Here is a 20,909-nt window from a genome sequence, read left to right as displayed (position 1 = left end):
TCACCCTCAAGGTAAAGAAGTTTTTCCTCATATACAGAAGGAACTTCTTGTGTTTCAGGTTGTGCCCGTTGCCCCCTGTCCTGTCACTGGGCACCACTGAAGAGCCTGGCCCTGTCGTCCTGACGCTCACCCTTAAGATATTTGTAGACATTGAGAAGATCCCCTCTCAGTCTTCTCTTCCCCAGGCTACACAGGCCCAGCTCTCTCAGCCTTTCCTCATCAGGGAGATGCTCCAGTCCCCTCATCATCTTTGCAGCCCTCCACTGGACCCTCCCCAGTAGTTCCCTGTCTCTCTCAAACTGGGCAGCCCAGCACTGGACACAGCACTCCAGATGTGGCCTCACCAGGGCAGAGCAGAGGGGCAGGATCACCTTCCTCCACCCGCTGGCCACCCTCCTCCTAATGCCCCCGGGATCTCACTGGCCTCCCTGGCCACCAGGGCACCCTGCTGGCTCATGGGCAATGTGCTGCCCACCAGCACTCCCAGGTCCCTCTCCGCAGAGCCGCCTCCCAGCAGGTCAGCCCCGGCCTGTGCTGGTGCGTGGGGTTGTCCCTCCCCAGGTGCAGGACCCTGCACGTGCCTTTGTCGAACTTCATGAGGTCCCTCTCCGCCCAGCTCTCCAGCCTGCCCAGGTCTGCCTGAATGGCAGCGCAGCCGCCTGGTGTGTCAGCCACTGCTCCCAGGTTTGTACCATCAGCAAACTCGCTGAGGGCACGCTCTGCCCCTTCGTCCCAGTCAGCCATGACTGGAGTTTAACATGACTGGACCCAGCGCTGACCCCTGGGGAACACCACAAGCTACTGGCCTCCAGCTGGACTCTGCGCTGCTGATCACAACCCCCTGAGCTCTGCCATCAGCCAGTTCTCCACCCACCCCACTGCCCGCTCATCTGACCCACACTGCCTGAGCTTACCTATGGGGATCTTATGGGAGACGGTGCCAACAGCCTTGCTGAGGTTAAGGTACACAACACCCACTGCTCTCCCCTTGTCTACCCAGCCAGTCATTCCATCACAGAAGGTTATTAGGTTGGTCAGGCATGGTTTTGCCTTGGTGAATCCATGTTGACTGTTCCTGATGACCTTCTTTTCCTCCACATGCTTCAAGATGACCTCCAGGATGATCACCTTTTCAGGGATGGAGGTGAGGCTGACTGGTCTGTAGTTTCCTGGGTGGTCCTTCTTGCCCTTTTTGAAGATTGGAGCGACACTGGCTTTCCACCAGTCCTCAGGCACCTGTCCTGTTCTCTATGACTTTTCAAAGATGATCAAGAGTGGCTTGGCAATAACATCTGCCAGCTCCCTCAGCACTCAGAGGTGCATGCCATTGGGGCCCATGGATTTGTGCGTGTCGTTTGCTTAAGTGATCTCTAACATGATCCTCCTTGACCAAGGGAGAGTCTTCCTTTCTCCAGACTTCCTTTCTTACCTCCAGAGTGTGGGAAACTAAGGCGATGGCCTTGGCCTTGAAGACTGAAGCAAAGGTGGCATTCAGTAACTCTGCCTTCTCTGTGTCCTTCGTCACCAGGGCACCCACCTCATTCAGCAGCAGGCCCACGTCACCCTTTTCCTGCTGAAATACTTGAAGAAACCCTTCTTGTTGTCCTTGACCTCCCTCACCAGATTTAATTCCAAGCAGACCTTAGCCTTCCTTGTTGCCTCCCTCCACATTCAATGAAATAACTTCCTTTGGCACTTATAGGAGTTAGAAATTTTAACTCTGGACAATTTTTACAGATCAGAAACCTAATGAAGTGTCCTATGACATTAAAGTTTGATTAGGACTTGTTCGGGATGCATTGCGTAAGTCCCATGCTATTATCTGTTCTCTGAAGTGCAGTGCCCTGAATCTGTGTAAGCAATAGTGATGGGGATACACGACATTGCTTTCTCTATGTGAACTCCTTCAGAACAGCAACATATTTTATAAAGACTGACATAGGATTCAGCTGTGTTGACAACGCAAAAGTGGCAAATGATCTGCTATGATTTTTAGCTCCAAGTTAACTGCTATTTTTAGCATCTCTCTTCACTGTCCTACTCACTCTCCACTCATATTTTTTACAAAGTCCAAGGTAGGCACAAACCTTGTCATCACCTTAAAAACAACATTGGACTGGCTTCCCTAGTTGCATGGTGGAGGTGAGAGACATGGTCACTTCTACGTCATGCTAATAAAGTATTTACAATCCCAAAGCTTCACTCAAGTAGCATCAGGGAGGCATAATTTCAAGGTTCTGTACTATCATTTACAGAAAGTTACATGAAATACATAGCTACAGAAAGCATAGTTATGTCAGTCAGAGTTAACTTTCCTGTAGCTGTAAGGGCCAGAATTTTTTTAAGTATCATTGAAGAGATGTCTGTTTGCATCTGCACAGTGACTCAGCAGCATGAATTCTCCAAAGCCTTGTTATTTTGATTGGAATAACAAATTTAAATTAAGCACATAGGTTGACTGTTGGGAATGGATGTGGTGAAAGAAATAGAGAAGAGATTCAGATATGTAGCTAAGGAACAGGGAAGTGGGGAAAGAGAAAACAAGAGGCAGAAGAAACACAAACGGAGGGACAGAAAAAGGCTATCTAGGGTCATTGAACAGGGTGGCTCAGAGGCTGGAAGTATGAATATTTGATGTCACTCAAGTAAGGATCAGGATAGTCCATAATACTCATGCTTGGGGCATTCTCCACCAGCTTCAAACACCTGCTTCAAATTGGGATCCAGGTCTTCCTCATTCCCAGGTGTATGGATGCTCCAATATAAAGATGGCCAAGGAAAAACATCCTTCTTTTTTCACCCCTCTCTTTTGCGTGGAGCTTGATGTGGTAGGTCTGTTCAGAAAACTGTCCAGCAACTTCAGTATGCAGAAGAATATCTACCTTTTAAATCCTGATATATGGTTCAGGATATAAATGAAATAACACATGGTTCCAAGCTACATTAAGGCTCTGTATTTACAGGTGATTTTAAATATGTATCCTGCAGCAGGAATGTAGAAGCTGGGGAAATGTACTGGGGAAAAATTAGGAACACAGTCTTGGATGCTGCTGTTTAAAGCAGCCATTAGGCATCAATATGTTTTGTAGATATAGCCACAAGTGCAGAAAGGTTATATTTTCTTCTTGATTTCATTGCCAGCATCCTATTGTTAATGGAGTACAAACTGCTCTGGGAAGTATCCCATCCTAAATTTACACCTGACATATCTCTTAAGAATCATTTTTATTTCACATACCCAAACTCAGATGGGCATTTGGCACAATGTAATGTATCTTTTCTGCCTGAAGTATTATTCATGATTTATCATTTCTCCTGGAGCATCTGACATGGGTGGAACATTCTATGTGTTCCTTTCAAACACTTGGTAAAACTGCCTCATCCCACTCACTGATGTTAGTTCTTGCTGCTGATCTCAGCCCAACAATCACACGCCTCCAGCAGCTATTTACGTTTTCCTTTTCCTCCTTCCCCCCCCTCCCCCCTTCTGTTTTTTAATTTTAAAAAGGACACTGGGAACTCTATGGTGCTCTTCCTTTTTTTTTTTTTTTTTTTTTTTTTTTGCCACAAGTTACACAACCAAGTGTATACACAGGCAAAAACAAAAGGCACATGAAAAAGTAACCTTATCCAACCAAAATTTCAATATATTTCAAAAGCATATGTGAATTGTTGCTGTTGCTCTAAAATTATTCTTCAACAACTGTATTTACAATAGTAGCTTCTGTTCCACTTAACCAAGGTTACACTGCCACATCAATAGGAAGCCTGAGCCAAGCATTGCAGCAAACATGCCAGTCTATGACTTCCCAACACAGGGCAACTAGTTTTTCACATGCCATAGCAATATTCAGCTGTACAAACTCATTTGCCAAAAGTCACAAAGTAGAACCATTCTAGAGTCAGAAATGGAAGCTGGGTGTCCTGGCTTCCACTTTATTGTGCTATGCACCAGATCTTATTGCTTTCCAAAAGTGAAATAGCTTTAATGAAAGCAATTCTTTTGCATGTGTTTCTTCAGGGAGCAATGCAAGAGACACAGTAGAAACAACTTAGGAATATTACAGTCATCATTAAATCCTTTTTTATCAGTTCCTAGGGAAGAATTTTCATACATGAGTGCCTTCAACTCTACATTTAGAGTCCAAACTAGCACTGAAATATTTACGTTTCTGTCCTACGTGCTTGACAGCAGTTTCCAAAAGCAGGATTTGAATGTCCTGCACAGACAAGCACATACTAAACTGGGCTTCCTACTGTTGAAGGCTGGCTTGCTTAACTCACAAGATCTGAAACGTTCTGTGACTTTCCTTTCTCCATGCAGCACAGAAAACTTGACTTCTGAACACAAGTATACTTCTGAAAGTTTCCCACTTTACCATGTGTATTATACACACAGGACATAAAACAGAAGACATACGTACAGATAAATAACTATACATATACATAGTTATAACATATAGCTTACTATGTGAATCTGCATGCTTTCTGTAACGCAACCAAAATATTTAAAGCTCTATTTTACAAAGGTCTGAGTGCTCTTGAACCAATCCAATAAGATTGCTATTTAAAATCTTGGCAGGTTAAGCTACTAATGGCTTTTACTAGCTCTTACCTTTGCTGTCTGTAAAGTTCCGTATACTAAGAATGTCATTAAGATCCTGATAGTGGTTCTGCTTAATGTATGTTGTTTTCTCAGGAGTGTCCTGAAGTTGCATTGTGACCTCTTCCAAGTCTTTGTCCAGCTGCAAAACAGAAAGAGTATGAATCCCTAAAAATGTGACTCATTGCTTCAGGTAACTGCAGTAACTGCATAGCTTTCTATAATTAGGCTGGAAGGCAGGTGGCAATGCAATTGCCACACTATGCCAAATAGAATTTTCTTATAGCACTACAATGTTACCTCTAAAAATCATGCTATAAGTAACAAACCACATTCAGCTGTGATGTTGCAGAGGGTATATGAGAAGGATAATCTTAGTAGTTGACATGTTAAGCAATTCAGATATCCAGCTGAATTAGAAAGAAATAGGCATTAGGAAACCCAGTCTGATAACCTCTCAAATGTTTATTATTTGTGCATACAAATACAGCATGCACAGCTATAACCACTTTGCTGAGTCAATCAAATTATCAAACATACAGGAGAATATAAGTGAACTATGTCATTAGGGACATGTCCGGCCACGTGACTGACTGCTGTCTACTCTACCAGGAATGTTACTTTGTCCTAAAGATTATTTTTACTCCTTTTACTTTTCTTAGACAGACACACCCTTATTAGACTTTTTGTTTGTGTTCATGTGTGTTGAGGTTTGAAGTCCAAATCAGTTTAGCTCACACAGGGCACCAATTTTCAGAGCACAAGCAAAACTAGCAAACTGCAACAAGGCTTTACCATGGGTCAGATTCTACTGTCCCTGCTGTTTTTCTATCTTCCCAAGGCCAGACCACCCTGCTCCTTCTCTCTGCTACATCTAAGTTCTTCCTTCTCCCATACTCATCCTTCATCCAGTGCTTCCTCAGAGCTATTTAATCACTTTGCAGGAACGAGCTACAGCTGCACATTGTCCATGTCAATCAACCCACTGCCTCTGAAGCAAGGCCACAGCTGCATGTTATCAATGCCAATCTACCCACTGCCTTCATTCCTCTACACGTGTGTGTGTGTGTGTGTGTGTGTGAAATTTTGAAGAAAATCCAACTCACAGTTTTTGGTTTTGGGGCTAAGAACACTCCATGCTTTCCTGAATTTACAATTACCCCAGTGTTTTTCTTTTTTTTTTGTGTCTTCTGTAAGTGTAATCTGTGTAATAACTGTGTAATCTGATAGCTAGCACTAAACTGCCATTGCAAACATAACTTTCCAAAAGGGAACAAAATGGAAGTAAGAAGAGGGGGAAGAAACAAAAATCCCAGTCCTCTCTTTCCCCAGAAGCATCCTTTAAGACTAGAGGGACAGGGAGAGAAGCACACAGCCACAGCAGAAATGCCAGGTTGGTACACCCCTAGCTTTTAGCACTGAGCTGAACACGGGGTGCTCTCCCCAGAGGGTAACTTGTATTCAGTTGGCTACAGCCCCAGTAGAAAATAACCAGATACAAACATCTTAATGGTGATCTAGGATACTCTCTGTGAACAGTTGTCCAGGATGCGATACCCAGAGTACACCTCACTCCTTACTGGCTTAAATGAATTTTAGAAGTGCTGAATCTAGATTTACATTTTTTCCTTACAGAACTGGGACATAGCAACTCAAGGTAGATAAGCTAGAGGTCTAGCTGCTAGCCACAGTAGGGTATTCTCCAAATCCCCCAGATAATGAAATTCTTATTTGGACCTACTGGTTCTGAGGATTTAATTTGATCTGTTTAAGCAAAGCCTAGAAAGATCAGCAGGGCCCTGTGTGCACTGATATGGCTCAATTGCCCTAACCAGCCTTACCTGTGATCACTGTCCTGAGCCTTGCCAGGCACAGGCTGAGATCTTGTGTTAGGAGGCTTAGCAGAAAAAAACTACAGCAGAATATAGAAACTGAAATATCCAGTATAGCCAGCTGAGCCTTCATTAAAAACTGCAAGGCTCTCACATGAAAGAGACCTGGCAAAGCTGAACTAAATTTCTTTAACAAGGCAGAGGTAACTTCTGCTTTTGGAGTCTTTGGTAGTCTGAGTAAACACCTTTTGGTTACCTAGGCAATTGTTGTTAGTTAAGATGAAGAAACAATGGTTGCATCAAAATACCTTTTCTTCAAGGTATAAGAATACTCCACAGACTAGGCAAGAACAGGTTAATTTTTTTGTAAGACATAGATCAGTTATGGTTATCTTGTCACAAAAAATAGGCAGTCTTCAAGGCTGATTTGTAATTGTTTGAGGTCTCCTGAGCAAGGATGGACAATGAAAAACATACATATTATAGATCTACGGAAATTCATGCACTCCATGCACTTATCCTTTTTCTTGGTAGAGAGTGAAGAAACTTCACAGTCTTTGTGCCAAAAGGGTCAGCCCACATGATCGTAAAGATCTTTTCCACCTTAAGAAAATCTGTAGTTCTCTTTTGTGGCAAATGTAAAAAACTGTCTAGCAAGTTTTTGTGGGAACTTTCAAAGAGGCTGAGAAATAACAGCAGCAGCAATCTCTGAGCTCAGCCATAAACAGGAACAAAGGTAGCTCTTTGGTGCCCCTGGGGCTGCACGTCTCTCTTACGCTTGCAGGTAAAGGTTGCAGTTCTAGAGCTGTTGCTCTGTGCTGCTCAGCACACCTGTGTGAAGCAGCAGGGTAATTTGCCTGTTACAAATAAACAGGGGAAGTTTCATTTTAATTTGCTAAGGCACATTTTCATTTTATCACACCTACCATGTATTCGCTGTATTAATTGGCTATTCATATAAATAATCTGTTTTCTATGATTTCAATATTTTTCTACTGGGAAAGCAATTTTTTCCCCTCTAAAAAGTAGTCCACATTTAAGCAGATTAGAGAATTGCAACAACAAAAATGCCTAGGCAGTATATACAATAAACAATACCTCTGTAATTTTCATTCTCAAGCGGTGGTTCTCTGACTGCAGTCCTTCTAGTCGAGATGTGCTGGCCTGATTGACGCTGGTGACTGATGTTGATGTTTTTGAATCTTCTTTCTTTTGATTTTGAGTGAACTGAAATCGTCTGTTCTGTGTGGCTGCATCTGGGTTTGTCCTCAGTGTGATGAGCTGAAAGGTTTAAAATCCTAAGAAATCCCATCCATGGTTTTAATTTTGCAGCTATTTCTTTTGTACCTCAAAATATTGAAAAGCAAACCAAGAGTTCCTTTCTGACTTTCAACTACAGAATTCTGGAAAGTCAGCTCTGCTTGCCATGTGCAATACTTGAGATGAATTCTGAACAGGTTGAACCAAAATGATGTTGCAAAGGGAAGTGTTCAATAAAATTAGGAAAAACTAATCTAAAGCATATTTAACTGGATTTTAATTATATTAAAATATATTTTAATGTTTCATCAAAAATATATTTTTCCTTCATTGATATCTTTATAGTTTTGAAGGATATATTCCTTAAGAAAAAACAATCCACTAAGCCCTTCTCTTACCAGGTACAGTCTCATCTGAAATTTCTCCTTTCCTACTTTTACAAGTAACACTCAAGCAGAGAGAGGCATGAAGCAGGAGTATTAACTGAAAGAATTCATGGGAGATTGCACTCTGGAGATAACAGAAAACTCATTAGGTTTTAGTGACTCAAAATAAACCAAATCTGTTCAAATAAATTAAATAAGCCACTTACAAAAAGGTTAACCTTAAACATACTTAATTAAAGCAAATATAAGTGAGATTTAACACTCGGTGACAATGTGAAAATATCACCTCAACATGAGGAGAGAAAGCTACTAGCTGTTTGGCACAGAGAAGAGAGCTACTCAGTTTACTCTAGAGAATACAGAATTTATGATTACTTGCCAAGCAGCATAAATATATATATTTCTATACAGGCAAAGCTGAAGGAGCTCCCTGCCCTGACAGCATAGGCATGGCATCATAATTCCAAAGCTGTTGACTTGTCTGGAAAGAGAGAAGAGGCCATCATTTTGTAAGCGTAGCACAGCCAGATTTTGTGGTATAGCCCCATTTTGGAACTGGTTCCTCTTGTTCTTCAGAGAATGAACCTGTGTGGTGTGGTGGCATGAAATAAGGACCTAACTCCTGCTAGAGAGAGATCTGACCGATCAGATGCTGAAGCACCGTATGTATTTACAGACCAAGTCTGCAGATCAGGATGATGCTTGAAGATGATAAATTTCCTTTTTCAGGTAACAAAGGAGATGAGAAGGCTGAGGTTCTCAATGCCTTCTTCACCTTAGACTTCACTGTTAAAACTTGTCTTCAGAAATCCCAGACCCTTAAAGCATTTGAACACAACAAGTTCATGCAACCTGATAAAGTGTATCTCTGAAGACTAAGGGAGCTGGCCAATGTCATTGTGAGGCCACTCTCAATTACCTTTGGAAGGTGATGTCGATTGGGAGATGTTGCTGAGGACTGAGAGAAAGGAAATGTTAGAGCTGTGTTCAAGAGAGGTGAGAAGGAGGATCTGGGCAAATACTTCCTTGTCACTTTCACCTCAGTCCATGGAAGATGCTTTAGCAAATCCTCCTGGGAACCATTTTCAAACATATTAAGAGCAAGAAGGTGATTAGAAGCAGTCATCATTGATTCTGAAGGGGAAATCCTGCCTGAACAACCTGATAGCTTTCTTCAGTGAGGTGTCTGGGCTGGTAGACAGCTTCCTCAAAGGGAGGATGTATCTCTTAAAGTCTGCTTAATGCAATGAGATCCCCTAAAGGAAGAACAAATTCTTATTCTGTGCTAGAAGAATGATTAGAGGACTGGGGCTGTACTTTGATAAAAGCTTCTGAAGTGAGACATCGTGAGCGTCTCGACACCACGTCATTATTTCCATTTGTATTTAAGTGAGGTGGTGTGATCTGTGCAGAATAACAGAGATGCCACTTTGGGTTGTGGTTTTGGGCCTGCCACAGGTCCCTTGGGTGACGAAAGACATGGGTGTACTGATGGAAGCCCCGTGAAGGGCCACAAAACTGCTGAAAAGGATTGGAGCCTTTATGATACAAGCAGAGGCTGATGATTGTTTAGCCTTGAGATGGAAGAGATCGGGGGACATCGTTCGTGTGTATAAATGTGTGATGGGAGAGAGTAAAGAGGATGGAGCCAGACTTTTCTCAGTGGTGCCCTGTGAAAGGAAGGGAAGCACAAAATGAAAACCAGGAAATTTCATTTAAACATCAGAAAAAACCTTTTTCTACTGTAAGTGTAGTCAAATCCTTGTATAGATGCTGAGAGAGGTTGGGGAGTCTTCATTCCTGGAGATAATCAAGACCCAACTGCTCAAGGCCCTGAATAACCTGCTGTAACTGAGTCTTCCTAGAGCCCTCTGCCTCTCCCCTCCCCCGTTTCTTTGATTCTAATTAGGCTGGTTGTAATGACTGGTGTGTCTAACTATCAGACCAAAAACTGCATTAAAATGAAGTTAAAGGTGAAGAACGGTAATTACAAGGCTTCTTAAATTAGCAGGCAAAAGTGTTACAAGATAAAAGCTCTTCAATTTTATGTCATCTAAGTTCAAACTGAATATAAGATAGAAGTATATCCATCCATCAATAGACTCATCTTCATCTGGAAGTCTATAGCTAAAGACTGGATGTTTTACCACAAGGACATATGCTCTAATTAATTCATTCACATGATATGGATTAGATGGAAAAGTCCATGAGCCGTGTTGTTGGCTCACATGTTCAAGGGATGAGGTTAGATGAGCTTTTATGGCTTTTTCTAGCCATAAAGTCAGTGGAGTTTGTGTCTTGCTGCCTTGTATCTGTGTAGTTTCAATTTTGACAGAGTCAGTGCTGAATATCTATAAAGAGTCAATGGCAAACAGACAAAAAATGCTACCAACACAGAAAATTAATGTTTTAATCCTGGCCCCCTAGAACTGATTTTGCCTTGCTGCTCTACAGGAAACCAGATCAGAATCTGTTAATGCTGTTGCAGCCAGCAATGGTATGCTTTTGGTGTGCGACTAGAAGTGAGCACAATGTTCTGTCTCAAAAGGAATGGAACAGAAAAAATGGAAGGACATGGAAGTTTGATAAACATGGATAAACATGAGAAAATCACTTCATGAAGGGAGAATACATATTAGGATTGCTTCTTTTAAAGAAGTGATGAGTATGCTGAAAAGTACTACAGATATGTTCACCCTTAAAAAGATGATTAGACATAGCAGTTAACTTCTAACAGGAAAAATACACATAATGTAAGTTTGAATTCTGCAGACCACTTCTACAAGATATGCTTGAACCCAGAAATCTATGACAGTTTTAAAAATATTTGGACATTTTGATCAGATAACAAGAATGTCAACAGCTACTCTAAGTAGGATGCAGTATAATAGATACTAACTTTTGTATTTGAGGACAGCGATGATCATTTTCCCCTGATTTATCTTACTCCACTATGGGATTTTCCTCATGTTTTTCTGAGGTGCTTGATGCTGAACAAAATGGCAGTGAACGAGGTGGACATTTAACTGGAGAAATACAGTGATCACCATGTTATAAGTAAATAAGATTAGTAGAGCTGACAAGAAGGGAAAATGTCATGTTTCATTCTCTAGTTTGCTTACATTGTTGAATAGTTGCCTATTCATGTTTATAAAGAGACTGTGGGGCAAAACGGGATTTCCAGCACTGTTGGCTCAGGAGACTGCTGCAGAATAGTTAAAAGGAATGTGTTTTACTCTGTAGAGCAGAGAAGTAGAAGTACTCATCGGACCCAAACCCACATCACTGCTTGCATCTGTCTGGCCACAGTGTAATAAATGAAAAGGTGCAGTCTTCAAGTCTTCATTAGCTTCTCCCGCGCTTGATAAGCCACAGCTTTAGTATTTCACTAGCAATCTTCCTGTGTCACCAAAATTGTACTAATTCACTACATACTTGCTAAGGGGAGAGATTTGGTGCTTCTCTTGCACTGACATCTTACCTAGATGTACAGACTGGGTGGTGTTGGATCTAATCATCTGAGGGGTCCAGACAAGCTATTGTGAAGCCTGTGCTAGAGCAGGTTGCAGGAAAGAGCGCTTGCCAGCTGTCCTGCTGTAACTGTGGCACACCACGGTGAGAAGAAATGTAGGGCAAAACATATGAGTGCAAGAAGAACTCCAGCTGTGAAAGCACTTGCATGGGCATTGGAAGTGCTGCACTCCAGCTCCTGCTTCAGCATCTTATTTTTGTACCTTAGGTGAGGATCATTTTTAATACAAAATAGCTAAGCATTTGGAAACCTGACAATACATGGAATAAGATGAATTACTTCATGCTGGAAGGCTACGGTTCATATTTGTATTTTGAGTAGAAAGAACTGAGAGGAAAAATGAGGGCAGGGTAACTGGGGTTTAAAAGAAGAGCAGATGAAGGGGTTAAAAAAGGAAATAGAAAAGTAATTTCAGTGACTGTGGCAGCAGAAAAGAAGGATGGTCAAAGGAGCATGAAAGCAAAGGGGCAGAAGAGCATGTCACAGCATTAATAATATTTTCTCTTTGAAGAGAGTTCTGACATTCTATGGAGGTATTTTTGGCATCAGAGTTTTAATATGCATTTTCATTCAGCTTACACACTTAAATCTTGCAGTATTTCAAAGTACTCTCCATTGCTGTGTTTGTGAATGTTCCCTTAATTTAGAATGAAGTTACAATTATTCTCCAAGGTCCAGAATAAAAATATAACTATATATGTCTGTACAGTTTTGTAATATTTGAGAGGTGAAGTGCAGAACTTGTAAAAACATGCTATGCTGGTTAGTTGTTCCTGGAGAATGAATTACTTCTCTTTTTTGCAGATCAGAAGTCAGCTTCTATTGCTAGCATGTGCTTCTAATTTCTTTCAGAGGGAACACTATGAGATAAATTTATTTTCTTGTTCCTTTTACACATATAGTTCTTGTTGCCCCTGTTAGAACCATCACCAGGGATGCCACTTAGCACTAGAACCTATTCACTGTAATTTGCTCCATACATTTATTGAATGTGGACCAGTAAAGAGTCACAACCTTTTTATCACTACTCATTTGAAAAACCTAAAAACAGATTCCAGAGGTGAAAGAACCTGCATCTTGACTCTTGCCTTGCAAACATTCCAGACATCCAACTGCATACGCATCTGATTTAGGGTGATAAGCTAGATTTATGCAAGTCACTTAAAATGAATATAATTACACATTTTACTTCAAAATGCCAAATACATTCTCCAGAACCCGAGGCTTTTCTAAAGTAAACTTATGTAGAAACCAGTTTTGCCTTCATTCAAGATCTGTCATACTCATGTCTAAGGTTTAAATGCACAAGTGAAATGATCAAATTCTACCCCTCTGGGTAAGTGTCTTCTCAGCTCTTCCAACAATGCAGAACAAACACATCCTTAGAGCCCGAAAGAGCAAAACCAAATGAAAGCATATGCCTCCCGGTACGTGCCTTACTTAGTCCATTAATATACCCATTAGTAAATACATCTTCAGTGTCAGCATTTGCAGCATACATGTAGTTTTCCTCTGAAGTACTGATAAACTCTGTTGTACCACAATACTTGAATACCTTAGAAGTCTCAACACAGTTTGCCTTAGAGCATGCCAGTGAACTAAAAAGGTCTTATTGTTTTACAGGTATAGAAGCAGAGATCTTGTTTATCTTGCTTAGGGTACACAAGAAACATGGCAGAGTAGACAACTGGACCTGTTCCTCCTGAATCCCCACTGATCACGCTTTCTAGAAAGTTCCTACGAGTTGGAAATGGAGACTATTCCATTGAAATTATAGAAAATAACTTGTGTTTCCCCAGGCAAAGATTCAGTAAAGATATAGGCATTAGAAACACGCATATTCACTCTCCTGCCACTCTGCATAGACTGCTTTCTCCAAAATCTCATGAAGCTTTGTTCTTCCTCTCAGGATCCAGAGGCAAGAGATTATAGATGGGCTTGGTTTAGTTAGGAGTCACACACATCCCCTGTACTTGAAAAGGCAAATGAACGTTTACACATTAAATCACAATTACAAAACAGAAGGGAAAAAAATCCAGACCCACGCTAAACAAATTCACCTACCTTAGGTACAAACACAAGGCAGAGAGTAATGGTGCTGCAGAATATGATGACTAAAGCAACGATGCAGAACTGCACATTGGGTTGGTCTCGAGTAAGGAATGAAACAGCAGCACCAATAATGCACATTATCCCCACGTTGTATACACTCATGCCAATGTACTTGCTATCATTCAAAGCAGGAATGCTGACATTCCGTGTCTCCCAGGCTAGGAAACACCCAAATAACTGAAATGGTAAAAGAAGGAAAAAAGATGACAATTATAAGAGGAAGTGGCTGACATCCAGAAAAAACATTCATTTAAAACTGGTATGTTTTCTAACTTGACAAATACAGGTGATACTACAATACAGAGATATACACCTACCTCTCACCCAAAAGCTAATTACCCATGTGATTCGTTTTGCTCACTAGGATGGATTCTTGGTTCTTACAAGAAAAATATGAAGCCTAGAATTACTTGTGATGGGAACAAATTTCTCTAAATGCTATGACTATCTTTATTTTATACTTTTACTAATTTTTAAAGACAGCCCTTCCTGTTTGTTTTCAAGGATTCTAGTAAAGATATAATGTGCTCTGTTCTTTTAACTATTTTTAGCAACTGTTCTCAAAATACTCTTATCAATCCAGTCATTCATTATATGATTATCATCTACATTAATAAACAGCAGTGCCAAGATATGTCCCATGGGAGATAAATACACAATGTAGAAAGTGTCACCCTAGTTGTTCAGACTGCAATTATAAAGTCTTTTATTATAGTGGGAGTTGGTAATGGCCTTTCAATTGCAGTTGTCTAATGATTTCTGGCATAAAACATTTTGTGGCAATTTTTTGTTTGCTTTTTTCTTTGGTGTATTTTGTTATTTCCAATATGCTTTTGTGATTCAGCAGGGGAAAGTCTTTAGTGTAAGGAAGCTGTCTTCATCCCTTGAAATTTAATTAGATTTTTCTACAACATGAAGTGCTGCAAAGGATTATTTTCTTGCTTTTGCATTCCTCAGAGAAATTCTGGCAATGCAGTAAAACCACAAGCAAACTCAAGATGTTGTAAATAGGTAACCCAGCCTACAGTCTAGGCAAAGCCCAATAAGAGTGTACGGTGCCCTGGGAAGGATGGCAGACAGCAGATGGCATCGAAGGGAAGGGAAGGACAGACAGAGGAGCCATTATTCAGACCCAAGACATGGTTTCTGTGCTTTCTAGCTTTTCTGATCACACTGCAGGGACAGTCAAGAAGGAGAAAGAAAAAAGGCGCACTCCCATTGACCTTGACATCCTTCCTCCCAGACCACCACATCTGTCCACTGCATGTCATGGATGGAGATAATCTTTCCTTTTCTACAACTGCAACCCACGTGGCAAGGCAGGAAATTAGAGGTCTGTGATGATGGGGATTAATTGCAGTTGCTTAGTAAAAATTTGCCTTCTGTTTTTTTCCTGTGGGAAAAACCATAAAAAATTTCAAAGGCAAATAACCTGGACTAGAAGAACACTGCTTGCCAGTCAAGCACAAGAGAGTAGGGAACTGACAGAGTTATGTTTGCTGTCCAAACTCAGTTTTGCCCTCACATGCTTTCAACTGTAGTAACAACTGGATGTTAATAACTGCAAATTTCCTTGTTTATTTGCTCAGTTTTTTCCTCAGCCAACAATGGCAACAAACCCAACCATTTGTGACTCAGCTACTTTGCACTCCCACAGACAGGGAGCCTGAGCAGGCTGCATCCACCTACCTACTCACCCAGGCACTTCATACCAGGACTTACTGCTGCACTGCCAGCCCTGCCCTCCCATTGCTGAGCTTGTCTGCTAGCTTATTTTGTTCTCTTGCCTACAGCACATATGTTACCCTGCCACATGTTCATGAGCAGACCTGGCTGGAAGGCTTTGGCAGATGAGGCATCGACCCTCAGCCCATGGCGTGTGGCAGGCTGGAGGTGCTGCCTAGTCCAGGCAAGCCCCTTGCTCACCCACCTTCTCAATGCTGCCGTCACTGCTGCAATCTATTAAGATATGTAGGCAGGGGTGGCCCTTCGCAGCAAGAGCAGCAGCCATTGCCCTTGCAATCTTTACCCAAGCCTTCCTCTGCACCGTTCCCACGCTGTCTCCTCCACACACACCTGAAGAACATGGTCCTATCCACGGCACTCCCTTGTCTTCTTGTTGCAGGCCTAACACTTTGGTTTTACCTATCTCTAGCAGGACTAGAGCCCACACCTCACCCTGGTCCCCTGCCCCTTCTCCTGCCCTACCCAGCTGCCTAAGAAGTGCTTGAAGAAAAGTAGTGGCTGCTGCAGGTGGAGCATGGGAGGGTTTTGCTCTCGAGGGGTCAAGGTATATGTAGACAGCTACCTGGAGCAGTGAGGGGTCTCGGAGCCATTCAGGTGGGGCAGTTGAGGTGGGTAAGCTGTTTATTGAGTTCAGTAGCTTTGTGCCAGAGAAGCAGCTCAGCCCCTAAGATGTTTTCAGAGCTCCTCAGGTAACCAAGATGATAGTTCCAATAAGGAAGGATGCAGGCAGCACTCTGCTGTTGGGTCTGGCACCATGCACAGACAGAGCAGGGGAATGTACAGACTCCTCTACAGGCTCCGCAGAGGCAAATTGTCCACTGTATTGACCTGGCTGGTGTGGGGATATACCCTGGTGATACCTTTTTTCAGGATACAAACTTAGTCCTCCCGGACACTCCACCATCTCAGCGGTTGCCTGTTCTGCATTCTTGGTGCTGCACAGCTCAGCTGTGCTGCAGATTTACACCTTGCCAGCCCCTGAACTGACAAACAGGCTGCTCTGGGCTGAGCAGTTTTGAGGGGTAGAAGGAATCCTCGCGTGTATGTCTGCATCATGTTTTAAAGGGATGAGATCCTAATTAACTATGGAGTAGATGACTATCTTCTCCTGCTGCAATTAATTATTAATGAGATTTTTAGGGTTGTAGGTCATCCCTCACTCTCCCCCACTTCGCCCAGTATGAACACATTCCCTTCCAAAAGCATTATGCCGGGAATACAGCCAACATACTTAAATGAGGCCAGCACTTATTACAAATAATGGGCATGAATTTATAGCTGAAGCAGTTATAAAGCGATCTAAAATATCAATTATAATGGAAAAAGATCATTTGAACAGTGTTGTGGGGGTTATGGTTTGGCCCATTCTCATTTATAATTGACAACAGCGTGAAAAATCGTTAAGTATCTTCCAGATGAAAGGAAGATATTTATTTATATGATAACTACAGAAAGGGAGTGGGTTTCCTCAGAATAATGCACTATAAATTTGAGAGCATTGTTTTTAATTTTTATTGGCATTTTGGGTAAAATGCTTGCCTCAGGAAGTGAGCTCTCCTTTTCTAAAAGTCACAGTTCATCTTGGAGACTCAAACATGGATAAAAACTGAGATTTTTCTGCAACCTGCCGCCAGGACAGTGGTGATTGCAGAGGTGTTCCTTGTTTGCTTGCTACAGGTGCTTGCAGGGCTCTGTTGGGTTGGTAAGATTTCGCCTCTGTGACAGAGTCTTCCTGAGCGAACATGACACCTTCCCTCCACCTGCCCTTCATATTGTCCCCCTTCCTGAGTCTCAGCCAATCTGCGCAAATTAAAGATTCATTTTTAAGACGGCAAAACTCCTGAAAATGGCTTGGTTGAGGAATGTGATGCAGATGTTAGTGATGATTACTTGACAAGTTTTAAATATGAAACTTATGACCTCCAGTTAAAAACATGGACTCAGTACCCCAGTTCAGCTGCTCTTTACTCCTAGTACCTAAACTTTAAACATTAGTCTTGCCCAGCTATTTAAATCACACTTCTCATTATGCTTGGGGACACCTGAGTCTTGACACTGCTGTGCAGTTTAAGGACTATTTGATATTTAAGGCTGCCTGCTGGGATTTGCAATGCAGCTGTCTCTCCTCCTATTGCTCCTAGAGGGCTCAAGCTGGTAAAGGCTTCTCAGAGCATGTCTGCCAGCTTGGGTCCCACACAAAATACAGCAGCAGCCGTCTTCATTCAAGACAATCATGCTGGTGATGACCACTGCACAGCTTAAGGTCTGGACAACACGACACAATTCCAGATTTTGCCTGGGATGTTCTCCCTAGCCCCAGAGTACAGGCTGTCTTCAGAAGGAGCTCTCAAACTTCTTTCAGAGCTTTCAGATTTTATGTAATGAGAGACTGACTATCTTCATTACTTGGGCACTTGCGTGGGATGTTAGTTACGATCTCTGCTGAGAATTTTGATTAAACAGTCTTTAGAGAAGGTGTGCATGAACACATCAGGATGGAAGCAGGCGGCTCTTAGCAGCGCTAATGTAATAGATTCAGAGAGGGATAGGACACATCTGTCCCCGCTGTTTTATACCAGCTCGCTTAGGCAGCTCCTTGATGGCAGTTACAATTCCTGTCCTGAGGTTCCTGATGGATCCTGTGCATCACAGGAGTATTAGTAACTTAGGGCTATGCATTCTCCTACAGAAAGCAGTTACCTGAAAGTTAAGGAACACAATAGTCTACTGTCAAGTCTAACGGTCTAATGTAAGTCCCTTTGGGGATCTCAACCAGAAACACATTGAGAATACAACTATGAATGCTTCCTACATCATTAGTCATTAACTTAAAGCCTTTTCCCATTTTGGTCTACTAAGTACACATCTTGTTCATGTAGAAAGTGGTATAAAATGTTAGTTTGGGTTTTCTCTGAAGGTATGGACTGTGCAGGCAAGATTACTTTGTTTTATCTGTTGTTTGAGGCTAGACAGCTTCCATTTGACACTACTCTGATTTAGAGTATTACCTTTCTAGCAGTTGAAAAGGTGGGTTTAAACTGTGTTGTCACTACAGCTAAAAAGGCTGTGAGACAACCATTGTAAAAATTTGTGGAAAACAGTATCTGAAGACAACAGGATTATACCACTGTGACTAGAGATAGAATACTGGTCACTGAAATAAGTTTGTATTAAAATCTTAGAGGGATAACAGGACTATGGAGAATACAATATTTGTGTTTAGAGAGTTTAACAGGCAAACTTTAATTTTTAAAAATCTTTTACTGACCTGACCAAATTGTGATGGCTGGGGATATGACAAAAGTGTTTGTAGCTGAAGTGTTGGAAAACAATAAACACTGTTTTTCAAAACTCTACTAGCTAGTTCATTTTAAATCTTGTTCACCAGAACTACTGCTAAACACAACGACAATTGCTTACCGACCCACAACATATATTAATATAATCAAGTGTTTAATTTGCTGTTGGACTGCATAGAACGGCAGCTACCAGCAGGAAATTATTTATTCTCCTGTAGTCTGTCTTTCACTGTACTGCCCTTAAACCATTTTGGCTACACGTTTCATTTCAAAGTCATGTCTGCTTATAGTTTGAACATGGGTTATAAACAGTATTAGGAAAGCAAGATAAAGACAGAAAATTATACTGAGGATATGAAATGAGCAAACAAATACCAGAGGAAAAGTGTCCAATCTTGTCAGAAGGCATGCTTGCCAATAACTAGAGGGTATGGTTTTGGAAAGATTATGCATTGGACCAGGCTCCGGCTTTGCAGCTAATTACTGTCCTGCAGTATCCCTTAACTATGCTCACTTGTGGATCACAGCCCTGCTGTGCTGCAGCAAAGAAAAAAAGCAAGCCTTTACTTCAAAGATCTCACATCTGGGGAATTTTTTTTGTTTGTTTTGTTTTTTTGGGTTGTTTGGTTGTTTTTTTTTCCTATCTGGATTACTGGGAGATTTCCCCTCCTGCCACCCCTTAAAACAAAGGTGGTTCCAGACTCTGGACTGTAAAGGCCTCTCAGTGTGAAGTAACCATGGAGCTGGACCTGTGGGTTTCCCTACTCATGTTCGTTTATTAAACCCAGATCATCACAGACATAAGTACATTTTTATTTCAGTGAAAAAGATGCAGATTTTTTTCAATGAGAATTTTCAAAACTTAAAAAAAAAAAGCATTTTGATTTTCAGGTTTTCATTAGAGAATCGGACAGTAAAAAGTACTAAGACATTTTCAGGAAGATGCATAGAAAAGTGATTCTTTTTAATTGCCAGCACACCAAGTAAGGTTAGCAGACAGAAAGACAAACTATATCCTTGTAGTTCTCCTACCTTCACAGTACAATCAGATGTTAAACCATTGCTCCCTCCCTTGATCCGGTATGAGTCGGCAGTGTATTTAGTTCATTTTCACAGAGCTGCTATGGATAGACAGTGCTAAAGGGAAGCTTAATATTTCTATTGAGCATTAGGATAATGGCTAAATATTTTTTAATGCAAGATATGATATTCAGCTATTCAGTTGAAGGGCTCTTTCTTCATAAAAGTCTTGGCAAAGTCCTTCATGATGCAGGGCGCTTCATAGGGTCCTGCCCAGGGCAAGATGGAAAGGCAGCTGCCCAAAGCTATGGGCACTGACATGCATCCACAAATAATTTTCCACTTTATACTCCAGGCCTCCCAAATCAACAGGTTAATAAAATATTTCCCCTTCCTTCTATTCAGACTGTATTTGAATTTCTTCTGTGAAAATTCTGCTTAGTCATGAAACACATTATAGTAACTAAGCTGAAGCAAATACGCAATTGGTTATTAGCGAATATCCATTTGGAATAGCTTTATATGGTCTCTGGCATAAGATTACCACAATCACAACACTGTAAAACCATGAAACATCTCTGATAAAAACAAGTGTACGCTACAATTTAAATCTATTTCTGCTATTTAAAAATTGATGCCAAGAGACATGTAAGGGAATACTGTAATATCTGCAATATTTTAAGAATATATTTGAAGTTTTCTTACGGTCATAGGGAAATTTTTTTCCTACAAAACCATATGGTAACATGTTTTGGATGCTAAAATCCTGTCAATGTTTTATTAAAGCTAAAACAAATATCTGGTACCACTACAAACTACCTTCCCCCACCACAAAGCTTAACTATCTTCTTCTTTAATGATTGTAAGATGGGACAGATGGGTTGGTGCTAAACCCACCATAAGTATGAGTTGGAATCATGCAAATTAATTGCGAAAGAAGGAGTCGCTCCTTCCAAGTACTCTTTTCGATCAGGAAGGGAAATAGGAAAGAACGCAAGTAAATGTGTTAAAAATTAAAGGTATTTTCAGAAAATAATCAGGAATTTTAACATAATCTGGAAACTATTCAATTTTTCTGCACATAAAATTTATCAATTTGATAAAGAGATTGAGAATAGA

At 41.2% G+C, this 20,909-nt stretch overlaps 1 protein-coding gene across 1 annotated transcript in view; it reads right to left on the bottom strand.

The window, feature by feature from the left end:
• GABBR2 (gamma-aminobutyric acid type B receptor subunit 2) overlaps positions 1–20,909 on the bottom strand; it is a 490,629-nt gene that overhangs the window by 18,201 nt on the left and 451,519 nt on the right. The window contains exons 15-17 of the mRNA XM_040588223.1: positions 13,678–13,902; positions 7,534–7,716; positions 4,616–4,745 (exon numbers count right to left, since the gene is read on the bottom strand). Coding sequence (XP_040444157.1) covers positions 4,616–4,745; positions 7,534–7,716; positions 13,678–13,902 — 538 coding nt within the window. The remainder of the gene's footprint in view (positions 1–4,615; positions 4,746–7,533; positions 7,717–13,677; positions 13,903–20,909) is intronic.

Source organism: Falco naumanni, chromosome 3 (genome assembly GCF_017639655.2).
Source record: "Falco naumanni isolate bFalNau1 chromosome 3, bFalNau1.pat, whole genome shotgun sequence".
NCBI classification, from domain to species: domain Eukaryota; kingdom Metazoa; phylum Chordata; class Aves; order Falconiformes; family Falconidae; genus Falco; species Falco naumanni.
The sequence above is the reverse complement of the archived record's forward strand: the minus strand, read 5'-3'. Positions and strand labels throughout refer to the sequence as shown.